We start from the raw sequence: 16,344 nt of genomic DNA on the forward strand, positions 1-16,344 counted from the left end.
AATCATGCTGTTCTCTCTCTTGCAGGACAACAATAGAAAAAAGCAAAGCAGATCCTGTGAGAGACATGGATACTCCTAGATTCTCCAAAATTCTCTGGAAGAGGTTACTGTTGACTTCATGGGGCTGGTTGTAACATGGTCTTGAGGTATTCAACAACCCTGAGAACATTGAGGGTGATGGTTTAGCTCCTGCCTCGTGCTCCTTCTCAATTCCCAATACACCACCATCTTCACCAACCTTCTGATGATGTGACCATGGACCTCTTGCTTTAAACCACACGAAACTTTCCTCACCCCAATCTTCTGATTTCTGGTTTTCAAGTATCAAAAATTGTCACCTCTGCAACCAGAACAGCCCATGGAGGGTGAGAAAGATGAGAGCAAAATACTGATGACGAGGCGCCATCCCTAGCTCAGATAATGGTACTGCAGATACCTTAGATGCCAGCGTAGGGTTGGGGTCAGTTGAATGATTCATGTGGACAACGAATGTGTTGCAGAAGCTCAAGGAGAAAGGAGCTCCCTGAGGGCGAGGTCACAGATATCTTCTACTGCAAGTAACTCTGATAACTTCCCACTGCCTTGACAAAGTAGCCAGCATAATTAAGGACCCCACCCACCCCGGACATTTTCTCTTCCACCTTCTTCCGTTGGGTAAAAGATACAAAAGTCTGAGGTCATGTATCAACTGACTCAAGAACAGCTTCTTCCAAACATACTTTTGAATGGACCCACCTCGTATTAAGTTGATCTTTCTCTACACCCTAGATATGACTGTAACACTACATTCTGCACGCTCGTTTCCTTCTCTATGAATGGCATGCTCTGTCTGTATAGCGCACCAGGAACAATACTTTTCACTGTATACTAATACATGTGACAATAATAAATCAGATCAAATCAAGAAGATGATGACCTCAATGGGGCTGCTTACTGGAAAGCACTGAGTAGGCATGTTCACTAAGATGTTGGGTGCATTGCTGGTCTGCTAACTAACCCTCTGCCTCTTTCAAGGAGCACGGAAGGGTCTGGCTCCATGTTGGCATGGGGCAGAATGGAATGCTTCCCTTCTCTAGCCCCTTTGCTCCATCTTCCTGCTGCGATGAAGATCCAGAGGCAATACTACCTCAGCCCTCTGCCCCCACACTCCCCGCCCCCGCATCTGTTGTAGCCTTTGTGAGGACAGGGCACTGATGCCTCCTCCATTTGGAATATTGTGTGTAGTTCTGGTCACCTCACTATAAGAAGGATGTGGAAGCATTGGAGGAGGGTAGGTCTTATGAGGAAAGGTTGAGGGAGCTGGGGCTCTTTAGAGTGGAGGAGGATGAGAGGTGACTTAATAGAGGTTTATAAGATGATGAAGGGGATAGATAGAGTGGACGTGCAGAGACTATTTTCTCAGGTGGATGTAGCTTTTACTAGGGGGCATAACTTTAAGATTCATGGTGGGGGATATAGGAGGGATGTCCGAGATAGATTCTTTACTCAGAGAGTGGTTGGGGTGCAGAATACACTGCCTGCTATGATTGGAGTTGGATGCTTTAGGAACTTTCAAGCAGTTATTGGATAGGCACATGGAGAACACCAGAATGATAGGGAATGGGACAGCTTGGTCTTGGGTTTGGACACAGCTCGGCACAACATCTAGAGCTGAAGGGTCTGTACTGTGCTGTACTGTTCTATGTTCTATTTCAATGAGGGAACAGCAACACTCCCTGGCAAAGCCAGAAACTAAATAAAATAGACCTCCAGAAACAAACCCAAGTACATCTAGATACTTTGCAGCAGAAAAGAATTGTCAAAAAGATTGCCTTATATGGGTGCCTGGCCCTTTAAGGAATGTTATTGTGAGGCCCACCTTCAGCCTAATGCCTGATCTGGGCCACATAAATTACTTGCCAGGGCTCGCATTAGCCAAATTTGTGAGCCTAGTGTTCTGTCATTGTGAATTTATCTCCAGATTTGTTAGCTTCTTATTCCAGAAGAGAACTTGCTGGAGGCAATGATCTTTTGCTGAAAATACAATTAATTACAAACTAATTATTTGCAAAGGTTAAGCCAGACATAGCTGAAGCTACTCTGTGAGACACTTCTCAGTCATCTATTGTCAGTGAGCTCCTCAGACACATACTCAGCAGCTAGCATTAGAGTTAACTCTGTACTTTACGGGTGTGGTATCAGTCGTTTAGGCTGCATGACACTGCTTCATAGACTTTCAGCGTGCCCTGGTTTCAGCCAAGTGGGTGCAATTCTGAACAGGCACCAGGATACTGGTGGCACGATGTACCTCCTGAAACCCGTAGAGGGTGAGAGAGCGACAGCAAAGTACTGATGGCGAGGTCATGTCACCAGCTGAGATAATAGCACTGCAGATACCTTAGAAGCCAACACAGAGTTGGGGCCAGTTGGAAGACTCGTGTGGACAATGAGCATGTTGCAGAAGTCCAGGGTAAAAGACAGTTTTAGAACAAAGAACAGTACAACAGAGGAATAGGCCCTTTGGCCCTCCAAGCCCATGCCGATCATGATGCCCTAACTAAACTGAAAAAACTTCTGCCCTTACTTGGTCCATATCCCTCTATTCCTCCCTATTCATGTACCCATCCAGATACCTCTTAAATGCTGCTAATCTTCCACCACCTCCTCTGGCAGCGCATTCCAGGCACCCACCGCTCTCTGTGTGAAAAACTTCCCCCGCCCATCTCCCCTAAACGTTCCCCTTCTCACCTTGAATCATGCCCCCTTGTAATTGACACTTCCACCCTGGGGAAAAAGCCTCTGAGTACCCACCCTGTCAATGCTTCTCATAATTTTATAGACCCCTATCAAGTCTCCCCTCAGCCTCCGTCATTCCACTAAGAAAACAATCCTAGTTTATTCGACCCCTCCTCACAGCCAACATCCTCGAGACCAGGCAACATCCTGGTGAACCTTCTTTGCACTCTCTCCAAAATCTCCTTCTGATAGTGCAGCTACTCAAACTGCATGTAATATTCCAAATACGGCTTAACCAAGGTTTTATCTACCTGCAACATGATTTCCCAATTCAATGCCTTGGCAGAAGAAGGCAAGCATGGCATATGCCTTCTTAATAACCTTGGCTACCTGTGTTGCTACTTTTGCCAGCTCCTCAAGGGCAAGGTCACAGATGTGTTTCATTGCAGATAACTCAGATGATGATCTCAGTGGAGCCATGTCCCCACAGCATCACTACAGGTGACGCAGCACAACTGAAATTCTGGCCCTGGGAGTCTTATAAAGCATATATTGATAGATCACCTCATAATCCCTCATTGTGGAGCACAGGGCCAAGTTCTGCAGCAACAGGACCATTCGTGGTATGCACTGTTACAGTTTGAGCTTTCTCTGCACCCTGCAGTTTGATTTCATAATTTGCCCGGTAACTTGTAGGAAGTGTGAACGTGCATGTGGCATGGATAATGGGGCATCTATCAGCGATGGAACCAATGGGGCTTAAGAATAAAAAAGGGACAGAGGAGCAAGAGAGAGCCTGGGTGAATTTGAGGGTCAACAGAGCAGAAACTGAAGGGGAAAGGATGGTTCAACAAGGAAAACAGAATGAAAAATAAGAAAACAAAAGCAAACACAATTTCCAAAATGTAATAAATTCAGGGATGTTTTGAACTGTTCAATTTGTTTGCTACCCTTAATTCATTTTTATTCTCACCTCTCTCTCTACTCTCCTACACTGTTACACTGAAAATCAGCGTCAGTTCGAGGGACAGCACCTTTGCAACTTTCAGAACCAATGCTGAGTTTAACAATTTCAAATCATAATGCCTCTTCTCCCATCTTTGGATGGCACTAATTCCATTTACACCTCTTTCAGACACATCTTTCCTAAATCTTTACTATCTCGTTTTGGCTTCTATCATTGTTTAGAATCTTGGCATCACGACAGTGCAGAAGCAGGACATTCGGCCCATCGAGCCTGCACTGACAACAATCTCATCCTGGCCCCATCCCCGTAACCCCACCTATTTGCCCTGCTAATCCCCCTGAAATGAAAGGGCGATTGAGCATGGTCAATGCACCTAACCCGCGCATCTTTGGAATGTGGGAGGAAACATATAAGATGATTAGAGGTTTAGATAGGGTGGACAGTGATAGCCTTTTTCCTCGGATGGAGAAAGCTAGCATGAGGGGGCATGGCTTTAAATTAAGGGGGGGGTAGTTATAGGACGGATATCAGGGGTAGGTTCTTTACCCAGAGGGTGGTGAGGGATTGGAATGCCCTGCCTGCTGCGGTTGTAAATGCGCCTAGATTGGGGGCGTTTAAGAGATCCGTGGATAGGTTTATGGACGAAAAGGGATTGGTTTAGGTTAGTGGGTCATTGTTTTAACTGGTCGGCGCAACATCGTGGGCCGAAGGGCCTGTTCTGCGCTGTAATGTTCTATGTTCTATGAGACTGAAGCACCCAGAGGAAACCCACGCAGACACATGGTGAATGTGCAAACTCCACACAAACAGTGACCTGAGACCGGAATTGAACCCGGGTCCTTGGCACTGAGAGGCAGCAGTGCTAACCACTGTGCCATCATACCGCCCTTCCTTTCTTCCATTATTTTCTTCTGTCATTTGATGACTCCTGCCTTCTGTCCTATCACAGATCTGTCCTCTTGGCCATTTCCCACCTTTCCTTCTCCCTGCTTGTCTTAGCAAGTGGTTAGATTTCTGAACACTGCCAGTCCTGATGAAGGGTCACTGACCTGATGGACTCACCCCTGTTTCTCTCTCCATGAAAGCTGGTGGGCGTGCTGACTGTTTCCAGCATATCTGGTTTTATTTACTATGCTTTACTCTTGTATCAGAGGGTAAACTGTTTCCCTTCTAGGCCAGAGAGGTTGATTGCTATTTCATTCACAATCATCACATCACTAAATGGATACTTTCTCTGTTAAGTCAGAGTCCTAACTTTGTAATGGGCAATTTACATACAAATCCAGTAAGTTCTTAAATAAAACAATAATGATGTTGGTGAGCCACTCTTTATGTGAGATGATTGGTGGAGGGGTGTATACTGATTGGTTAGTATTGTCTCTTTTCCCTGAACTTGGTGGTTGCCTGTGCATTCATAACAGCATATGACATGAATTTACCATTATTTTTCAAGGAGAACTTGCCCTATTTTGTCTTCCAAAGTTTACAGAACACAGATTAGATGATAGAATGGTCACAGCACAGAAGGATGCCATTCGGCCCATCATATTCCTGTCAGTTCTCTACAAGAACAACTCAGCTAGTTCCACTCCCCCACGTTTTCCCTGTAGCCTTGCGATTATTTTTTCTCTCTCTTCAGCTGCTTATCCAATTCCCTTTCGAAAGTCACAGTTGAGCCTTCCTCCACCCCTCAGGCAATGCTTTCCAAACCCTAACCACACGTCGTGTAGAAAATGTTTTTCTCACGTCGCATTTGGTTCGTCCGCCATTCACCTTAAATCCTCTTGTTCTCATCCCTCCCACCAATGGAATAAAGAGGGAATGGTTGTGAGCTCCGTAGTTTCTATGTGTCTAGATCACCAACAGCCTGTCCTAGTCCCTTCACGCCAGCTATAGTTAAGAGAGCCCACCAACACCTTTACTTTCTCAGGAGGCTAAGGAAATTCAGCATGTCCGGTACGACTCACCAATTTTGACAGATGCGCCATCGGTTGAATCACAGCTTGGTATGGCTCCTGCTCTGTCCAAGGCCATAAGAAACTACAAAGGGTTGTGAGTAAAGCCAATCATGCAAACCAGCTTCCCATCCATTGACTCTGCCTACACTTCCCGCTGTCTCGGAAAAGCAGCCAGCATAATCAAGAACCCCACACATCCTGGACATACTCCCTTCCACCTTCAATCAACTCAAGAATAGCTTCTTTCCTGCTGTCATCAGGCTTTTGAATGGACCCACCTTATATTAAGCTGACCTTTCTCACACCCTAGCTGTTACTGTAACACTACATTCTGCACCCTTTCTCACTATGTACTCTATAAATGGTATGCTTTGTCTGTATGGCACACAAGAATCAATACTTTTCATTGTATTCCAATACATGGGACAATAGTACATTAAATCAAATCAGAACACTTTCTCTCATTTCTACTCATCTCTCATAATTCCGTTTCTTGTCCCTGTGATATTGCCAATTAAATTCCACCCCAGTCCAAGATTCATTTACATCCCTGCATTCCCAACATTTGCTCTGTAAGCATTCCAGAAGGATTATTTCCAGAAAAAGTACCTTATATGGATGACACCAAATTGAAACTAAAAATGAGAATAAGTCAATGCACAGCAGCTGGTGTGAGATGTGAATGCAACCAATGCCACAAATGTAGGAATCACAGATCTGATGATTAGCTGAGTCTTTTGAGCAAACTGATGTATGGTGTATATTTATTTATTCTTGAATGGGGATGTGGGCATTGTTTTGTCTGTTGGAGCATCGCCCCTTTAAGGGAAGGGTCATATGACCCTGGATGTGGGATGAGCTGGCCAGGAATCACCCTGAGAGGGCAGTTGTCTGCTGGAGTGTGGAGTGAGTAGACTGCAATAAGGACCCATGTTCAATGACGCCTAGCTGTGGAATAGTTCTTGAGGTGGACCTGTTGGTATTAAGGACTTTAACAGACTTCACTGGCAAGGCCAACATTTATTGCCCCTAATTGCCCAGCCTCCCATCCTTGACTCTGTCTACACCTCCTGTTGTCTTGGCAAAGCTGCCAGCATAATTAAGGATCCCATGCACTCCAGACATTCTCTCTTTCACCTTCTTCCATCAGGAAAAATATACAGAAGTCTGAGGTCACACACCAACTGACTCAAGAACAGCTTCTTCCCTGCTGCCATCAGACTTTTGAATGGACCTACCCTGCATTAAGTTGATCTTTCTCTTCACTCTAACTATGATTGTAATACTACATTCTGCAATCTCTCCTTTCTTTCTCTATGAATGGTATGTATTGTCCATATAGCGCACAAAAAAACAATATTTTTACTGTATGCTAGTACATTTGACAATAATAAATCAAATCAAATCAAATCTCTATGTGGACTTGGTGCACCTTCAGTGCTTTTAGGGAAGGAGTTCCAAAGGTTTGAGCCAGAGACAGCGAAGTAACAATGATATAGATTCAAATCAAGAGGGTGTGTGGCTTGGAGAGCCTGCAGCAGTGGTTACCATGCCACTGCTCTCCTTGTCCCTCCAGATAGTAGATTCTGTGGGTTTGGAAAGTGCTGTCGAAGGAGAGTCGGTGAGTTGCTGCGGTGCATTGATAGATGGTACACATTGCTGCCACTGCACCTCAGTAGTGAAGGACAGCATGATTAAGGTGGTAGTTAGGAAACAAACACAGCAACTGCTGGAAATACACCGCAGGCCTGACAGCATCCCATGGAGAGAGAAGCAGAGTTAATGTTTCATTTCATGACTATTCATCAGAATGCAGTGGAGAGGGTGCTGATCAAGCGGGTTGGTGTCTGGGTGGTGTTGTGATTCTTCAGTGTTGCTGGAGCTTCACTCATTCAGGAAAAGTAGATTGCTGAATTCTCTCTTGCTGTAGGTGGTCATTGCCTGATATTTGTATAGCACAAATATTACTTATTTTCACTCATCAGCCCAAACCTGAATGTTGTCTTGCTGCATGCAGATACTGACTGCTTCACTACCTGAGGAGTCACGATTAGTACTCATGATGAAGATGGACCTAAGACAATGGACCGATGCCCTGGGGCTGAGATGATTGGCCTCCAACAGGCCCAACTATCAACTTTTGTGCTAGGTATGACTCCAAACAATGGACCTGATTCCCAGTGCCTTCAATTTTGTGAGGGTTACTTTACGCCACACTTGGTCAATAGCTGCCTTGATGTCATGGAATCCCTACAGTGCAGGAGGAGACCACTCAGCCCATTGAGCCTGCACCGGCCACAATCCCACCCAGGGCCCTGTCCTAGACTCCATATATTTTATCCACTAATCCCCCTGATACTAAGGGGAAATTTAGTGTGTCCAATCAACTTAACCTGCACATTTTTGGACTGTGGGAGGAAACAGGAGCATCCAGAGGAAACCCACGCAGACTTGGGGAGAATGTGCAAGCTCTATTCATACAGTCACCTGAGTCAGAATTGAACCTGGGCCGCTGGCGTTATGAGGCAGCAGAGCCTCTGAAATTCACCCCTTTTTCCTGGATGAAGGCTGCAATGAAGTCTGGAGCCAAGTGGCCAAGGCAGAATGCAGCAACAGTCTTCTGGGGGACGATTCACCATTTTGTGGTATGAACAATGTGACAGTGGAATGATGATTGTCAAATACAATTCAGAGACTATTTCCTCAGGTGGATGTAGCTGTTACTAGGGAGCATAACTATAAGGTTCATGGTGGGAGATATAGGAGGGATGTCCAAGGTAGGCTCTTTACTCAGAGAGTGGTTGGGGTGTGGAATGGACTGCCTGCTGTGTTAGTGGAGTCGGACACTTTAGGAACTTTCAAGCGGTTATTGGATAGGCACATAGAGCACCCCAGAATGATAGGGAGTGGGATAGCTTGATCTTGGTTTCAGACAAAGCTTGGCACAACATTGAGGGCTGAAGAGCCTGCACTGTGCTATATTGTTCTATGTTCTCTGTTCTAACATTACCACCAAGAGGCCTACCTATCGTCAACCATGTGACCCTGAATTTAGCTGGGAGGCACTCTCACCTGAAACCAGTGGAGGATAACATTTATATATCAAAATAACAGTCCGATGCATTGCTGGGGTCCAAACACCAGTTTACTCTCTTTGTGATGCCATGGGTGGCAGAGTGGCACAATGGTTAACGCCTCATAGTGCCTGGGACCTGGGCTCGATTCCTGACTTGGGTCACCGTCTGTGTGGAATCTGCATGTTCTCCCCGCGTCTGAGTGGGTTTCCTCTGGATGCTCTGGTTTTCTCCCACAGTCCAAAAGACGTGCTGATTAGGTGCATTGGCCCTGCTGGATTCTCCCTCAGTGTATCTGAACAGACGGCGGAGTGTGGCGACTAGGGGATTTTCACAGTAACTTCATTGCAGTGTTAATGTAAGCCTACTTGTGAACTAATAAATAAATAAATGTCTGCTTCTTCATGCCATCGATAAGCCATTGGCGGTACAGGTCGGGAGCTGGTCTTTTTGTAATGCTGCTTAATAGGGTCATAGACAATAGATAAAACTGGAAGAGAGTCCAGCATGTTTAAATTATTGTGGCTTACAGCACTCATTTTCTTCCCCCTGCCATCCCAATCTGCTACTTTATTGATCTTTCCCTCTAGTCAGAAATGATAATCAACTGTCTATGCTTTTGACAGCACCAGAAGTGTCCTATTCAGCCTCAGCCAACATGGGGAATGGCCTCCTTCTGCCTCCAATTGTTTAGTCAGCTGAATTCCACCACGCATCCCCTGTTTACATTTACATCTGGTTACCTTGCCAAACTGGCTTTTGGCACAGAGCACGGTGTTTTTTTTTAATGAAAAGCAAAGAGAAGGGAACTGACCATTTGTCCCAGCAGACATCACCTCTTCCATAGATCATGTGGAAAATACCCAGTGATGGACTCTAGCGTGTGCACTTAATCTCCCGTGGCCATCTTCCAGTCTGAACACTGTCAGGCAATGTTATATAAATTTAACAGGTTGATGTTAAATCTGCTGTGGTCACGCTGCAAGGCTTACAGCTCCCTTCAGCCCCGTGCACCGTTCTGCTCACTTTGACATGAAGAGGCATCACGAACCTTGTGGCTTCATGAGTGTGGCAACCAGGCTGATCCCCAGTGTCAGGTGAAGGAGGTTGAGGGATGTTTTGATGAGTGAGGGCACTTCAACCTTGGTTGGAGAGACTGGGGATATCGTGCTGTCTCTGATATCCGATTGTAGAGAAGATTCAGGCCTGAAACAAAGCTTTAGGCTAGCTGGCAATGAGGGCACATGAAGGATAAACGTAGGCCAAGTGTGAGGAAGTATTACTTTACGTGGAGTTTGGTCACAGCTGGAAGGTAGCAAAGTGATGTATTCTGTAATGTCGTCCATCTTTTTATTTATTCATTTTGCGGGATATGGATGTCGCCGGCTGGACCCAGCATTTATTGTTCATCCCTAATTGCCCTCCATTTCAGAGCATTTGAGAGTCAACCACATTGCTGTGGGTCTGGATTCACATGTAGGCCAGACCAGGTAAGGACAACAGATTTCCTTCTCTAAAGGACATTAGTGAAAGAGATGGGTTCTTACAACAATCTACAATGGTTTCATCGTCATCATCAGACTTTTAATTCCAGATTTCTACTGAATTTAAATTTCATCATCTGCAGTGGTAGGATTCGAACCCAGGTCCCCAGAGCATTACCTTGGATCTCTCGCTTATGGTCTAGGGGCAATACCATGATGCCACTGCCTTCCCCTCACACAAACCACAGCAGTTCAAGAAGGCAGCTCATCATCATCTTCACAAAGATAATTAAGGATGGGTAATAAATGCTGCCCTAGTCTGCAATGGTGACATCTTGTGAATGAATAAAGTGTTGGCTGTAAGGATGAGATCAAACAGGCGAAAGGGCATTCATCACCTGAATTTGCCCTGTGAATTATCTGTCTTTACTTTAGCCATCATACCAATTTTGAACCGGATATTTATATTGCCCATTTGCAAAGGTATTGATTATCTCAGCAACAACTTTTACAAATGGGCATTTGGTCCATTATTCTATATTAATTAAATGATATTTTCTCTTAAATTATTCACTGCCCTGGCAAACACCAACATGTGTCAAACTCTATAGAGGGTTGATTTGACTTTTGTTCACGGTACACAACCACTGGCAGCCAATCTGTCGCTCGTTTATATAACATGTCCAACTATCCTTCCCATTGAGGTCAAAAGGGGAGGCGATGGCCTAGTGGTATTATCGCTAGATTCAGCTAATCTTCTGGAAACCCAGGTTCGAATCCTGCCATGGCAGATGGTGGAATTTGAATTCAATGAAAAATATATCGAATTAGGAATTGGCTGATGATCGGGGAAGCATTGTCGATTGTTGGATAAATCCATCTGGTTCACTAGTGTCGTTTACGGAAGGAAATCTGCTGTCCTTGTCTGACCTAAATGTGATTCCAGAGCCGCAGCAATGTGGTTGACTCTCAACTGCACTCTGAAATGGCCTTGCAAGCCACTCAGTTCAAGGGTGACCAGGAATGAGCAATAAATGTTGACCAGCCAACGATGCCCATGTCCCACAAATGAATTGAAAAAAAGAAAGTTAGAAGTGGGGTGTGTAGAGGGCATGTAATCCACCACCATCTATTTTCTATGACCAGTGAAGATTGAGGTCAGTCCTTAGGCTGAGTATATTGCCCAGGTACATTGGTGACACTCAATGAAAAAGGTACAGGAAAGAAGCACTTCCCACAGTGACAGAAAGAAATAAATTTTTCTTACCCTGTTGCCCTCGTACTTGTGTCGACCGTTGTTGCCTTTAGTTGCTTTCTCTGCCAGTTTCTTCTGCATCTGTGGACCTCTCCCAAAGAAGATGTAGTTGACAAAAGCGTATTCGAGTAAGGCCAAGAAAACAAACACAAAACAGCCCATCAAGTACAAATCGATAGCTTTGACATAGGGGATCTTTGGAAGGGTCTCTCTCAGATGGGTGTTGATGGTTGTCATAGTCAGCACAGTGGTGATTCCTAGAAAGAATTACAAATAGGGTTTAATAACCTGTGTGTCATAGTGAAAACAGAGAGTGCTGAACAAACTCAACGGGTCTGGCAATATCTGTGGAGAGAGAAATAGAGTTAATGTGTCAGATGTTATGGCCTTGCACGTTCCAAAACTATAAAATCCCACCCAACGTCAATGGACCTTTCCACTGTCTGCCGCTCTCCTGCTCCAATTCTCGTGGCAGGTGTGGCGGTAAAATTCTGGCTGACATTTTGAGTCCATATACCTGCGATGCTGAGAATGAGCATTCCACTACTTCCAAATTACTTTTACATGGACGGTACATTGGCACAGTGGTTAGCACTGCTGCCTCACAGCGCCAGGGACCTGGATTCAATTCCCGGCTTGGGTCACTGTGCGGAGTCTGTACATTCTCCCTTTGTCTGCATGGGCTTCCTTCAGATGCTCCAGTTTCCTTCCACAGTCTGAAAAACATGTCAGTCAGATGCATTGGCCCATGCTAAATTCTCCCTGTGTACCCGTACAGGCACCGGAGTATGGCAACTGGGGCGGTTTTACAGTAACTTTATTGTAGTGTGAATGTCAGCCTACTTGTGACACTAAGAAATAAACTTAAAATTTAGAATAAACCTCTTTGGGTTTGTTGCAACAAAATGGGGGAAAGAAAGGATGGGATTTGTGATGTAATTCAACTGCAGTACACAAAAAAGCCTTCTTCATCTTTACCCCTCTTATCTAGAAGGTGTTGACTTAATCTGGGACTATAACTGTACATATTTTCCCTGCTAATCCCTCTAACCTATGCATCTTGGGACACTTGGGGCAAATTAGCATGATCAATACACCTAATCTATTCATTGTTCTTTGCTCTTTGCACTGTGGAAGGAAACCCATGCAGATACGGGGAGAACATACAAACTCCACACATACAGTGATCCAAGCCAGGAATTGAACCTGGGTCTCTAGAGCTGTGAGGTAGCAGTGCTAACCACTGTGCCACACTTAGACAATTGTCATCCTACCAACCGATCTATTATTCTAGCTTGAACATGACCAGTGATTGGCCACAGATTTTGAGCAACTTACCGTACTGTAGTAGACCATGTCCAAATGCAGCAAAAATTGGACAACATTCAGACTTGGGTAGAGAAGTGGCAGGTTACATTTATACCACACAAGTCAATGACCATATCCAACATGACAAAATCCAACCACCTGCCCTTGACATTCAATGGCATTACCTCCACTATCAATCCTCCACTATCAATAGCCTGCAGGCTAACATCAACTAGAAACTTAACTGGACTAACCAGATAAATGAACAGAGCAGGTCCAAGGCTTGGCATTCTGCAGAGAATAACCCATCTCCTGACTCCCCAAAACCTGTCCTCTATCTATAAGGCACGAGTCAGGAGTTTGATGGAATTCTCCCCACTTGGGTGAGTGCAACTCCAACAACACACAAGAAGTTGAATACCATCAAGGACAAAGCAGCTTGCTTGATTGGCACCACATCTACCACCTTGAGCATTCACTCTTTCCACCATCAAGGTAAAGCAGCAGCTGAGTGTGTCATCTACAAAATGCTCTACAGGAGCTCAACAAGGCTCCTTTGACAGTGTCTTGCAGACCTGCAACATCTACCAGGAAGAGGACAGGGCAGCTGCCACGTGAGCACACCACCACCAGGAAGTTCCTCTCTAAGCCACACATCATCCCGATTTATGGTTTATGTTTATTTTTTAGTGTCACAAGTAGATTCATATTAACACTGCACTGAAGTGACTGTGAAAATCCTTTAGTCGTCACACTCCAGCGCCTGATTGTGTACACTGAGGAAGAATTTAGCATGGCCAATGCACCTAACCAGCATATCTTGCGGACTGTGGGAGGAAATCCGGAGAAAAACCATGCAGACACGGGGAGCACGTGCAGACTCCACACAGACAGTGACCCAAGCCAGGAATCGAACACGGGTCCCTGGCGCTGCGAGGCAGCTGTGCGAACCACTGTGCTATCACTGCCAATTTGGAAATATATCATCATTCCTTCACTGTCGCTGGGTCAAACACTTGGAACTCCCTCCCTAACAGCAATGTCAGTGTAATTATGCCGTTTAGACTGCAGCGAGTCAAGAACTTCTCCAGGCAATTAGTGATGGACAATAAGTGCTGGCCAAGCCGTCGACTCCCACATCACATGAAAGAATAAGGAAAATAAAAGGACAAAGAGAGGCTGATGGAAAAAGTGGCAACATGACAGATGAAATTCAGGAAAAGTGTGCAGAGATACATTCTGGTACAAAGATAGAGGTGAAACAATACAAGCTAAATAGTCCAATTTTAAAAGGGGTGAAAGAACAGAGAGCGTATTTGGGAAGAAATCTTTGACAGGAGAATAATGCGGGCAATAAAACATACATGATCTTGGGCTTTATACACAAAGATTATAGGGTAGAAAGGCCAAGATGTTATGCTAAACCTAAACACAACACTAGTTTGGCCAGAGCTGGAATATTGTGCTCAATTCTGTGCACTACACATCAAGAAGAATGTGAAGATTTACTAGAATGGTTCCAGGGATTAGAGATTGGACTGGAGAAGCTGGGGATGTTTTCCTTGGAGCAGAGGAGGTTGAGAAATCACAGAAGAATCCCGAGTGCAGAAGGAGGCCATTCAGGCCATCCAACGTGTGCCAAGAACAATCCAACCCAGGCCCCATCCCCATAATTCCACATATTTACATTTCCAATGCCCCTCGCACTAAGGGGCAATTTAGCATGGCCAATCCACCTAACCCGCACACCGTTTGGACTGTGGGAGGAAACCGTAGGAAACACATGCAGACACAGGGAGAACGTGCAGACTCTGCACAGACAGTGACCTGAAGCTGGGAATCAAACCCCAGTCCCTGGCGCTGTGATGCAACAGTGTTAATCACTGTGTCACTGTGCTGTCCTCACGAGAGATATGTTAGAGATGTTCAAAATCTTGGAGCGCTTTGATGGAGTAAAGAGGAATTCTTTCCAAAGATTCAAAATTAGATAAACAGTGGGCACAGAGTAAAGGCGACTCGCAAAAGAATCAGAAACAATGTGGATCCAGAACTGGCTTGCCTGCAGAAGGCAGAGAGTGGTTGTGGATGGGTCTTTTTCTGCATGGAGGTCAGTCACCAGTGGAGTGCCCCAGGGATCTGTTCTAGGACCCTTGCTGTTTGTCATTTTCATAAATGACCTAGATGAGGAAGTGGAGGGATGGGTTAGTAAGTTCGCTGATGACACGAAGGTCGGTGGTGTTGTGGATGGTCTGGAAGGGTGTCAGAAGTTGCAGCAGGACATAAATAGGATGCAGGACTGGGCGGAGAAGTGGCAGATGGACTTCAACGCGGATAAATGTGTAGTCGTCCATTTTGGCAGGACCAATGGGATGAACGAGTAAACTATCAAGGGCAGGAGTCTTAGTAGTGTTGAAAAGCAGAAGGATCTTGGGGTCCGGGTCCACAGGACTCTTAAATTGGCCTCGCAGGTGGAGGATGTGGTCAAGAAGGCGTATGGTGTACTGGCCTTCGTTAATCGAGGGATTGAGTTTAGGAATCGGGAGGTAATGCTGCAACTTTATAAGACCCTTGTCAGGCCCCACTTGGAGTACTGTGCGCAGTTCTGGTCGCCTCACTATAGGAAGGACGTAGAAGCTATTGAAAGGGTACAGAGGAGATTTACAAGGATGTTGCCTGGACTGGGAGGCATGCCTTATGAAGTTAGGTTGAGGGAGCTGGGACTCTTCTCCCTGGAGAGACGAAGGTTGAGAGGTGACCTGATAGAAGTTTATAAAGTGTTGAGAGGAATAGATAGGGTGGATTCTCAGAGGCTATTTCCCAGGGTTGAAATGGTCGCTACGAGAGGACACAGATTTAAGGTGCGGGGAGGCAAGTACAGAAGTGATGTTAGGGGTAAGTTTTTCACTCAGAGGGTGGTGAGTGAATGGAATCGGCTGCCATCAGTGGTGGTGGAGGCGAACTCGCTGGGGTCTTTTAAAAGACTTCTGGATGAGTATATGGGATTTAATGGGATTGGGGGTTATAGATAGATCTATGGATTGGTAGGTGTTGATGTGATCGGTGCAACTCGTGGGCCGAAGGGCCTGTTTGTGCTGTAGTGTTCTACGTTCTATGTTCTAACTTGAGGACAAAGGTTTGAACTTGGTGAGTGGTTACGGATTTGGAATGTACAGCCTGGTAGGATAGGGGAGGGGTACAGATTTAATAGCATTCTTCAAAAGGGAATTGAATAAACAATTGTAGGAGAAAGGTTGCAGGGATACGGGAATAAAGCAGGTAAATGGAATCAATTGGATCTTTAAAAATGCCAGTACAGATCCAATGGGCCGAATGGCCTATTGTGCCGCACTATTCCATGAGATTATGATTCTATATTGACAGAGTGCATTTCCTAGGGAAATACCAGCACCTGAGTGGGAGAATGTGAGTTTTTGCCTTTGATTTCTCATCTGCTGCTGACACTGATGGGTTAGAGGACACATATTGTGATGGAAAATGGAATGGAGTGTCATGACCGGCAGCTCTCGACAGCCTCTCCAATGCTAGTTATCAAATGATATTGGAGATAGAAATGATTCACAGC

General features: G+C 45.3%; 1 protein-coding gene across 1 annotated transcript in view; it reads right to left on the reverse strand.

The window, feature by feature from the left end:
* Positions 1 to 16,344, reverse strand: part of gabrb3 (gamma-aminobutyric acid type A receptor subunit beta3) — a 319,041-nt gene that overhangs the window by 14,015 nt on the left and 288,682 nt on the right. Inside the window, exon 8 of the mRNA XM_080197604.1 lies at positions 11,466 to 11,710. Within this exon, the coding sequence (XP_080053730.1) occupies positions 11,466 to 11,710 (245 nt within the window). The remainder of the gene's footprint in view (positions 1 to 11,465; positions 11,711 to 16,344) is intronic.

This window comes from Carcharhinus amblyrhynchos, chromosome 10 (assembly GCF_965287045.1).
Source record: "Carcharhinus amblyrhynchos chromosome 10, sCarAmb.v2.hapA, whole genome shotgun sequence".
Taxonomy (NCBI): Eukaryota; Metazoa; Chordata; class Chondrichthyes; order Carcharhiniformes; family Carcharhinidae; genus Carcharhinus; species Carcharhinus amblyrhynchos.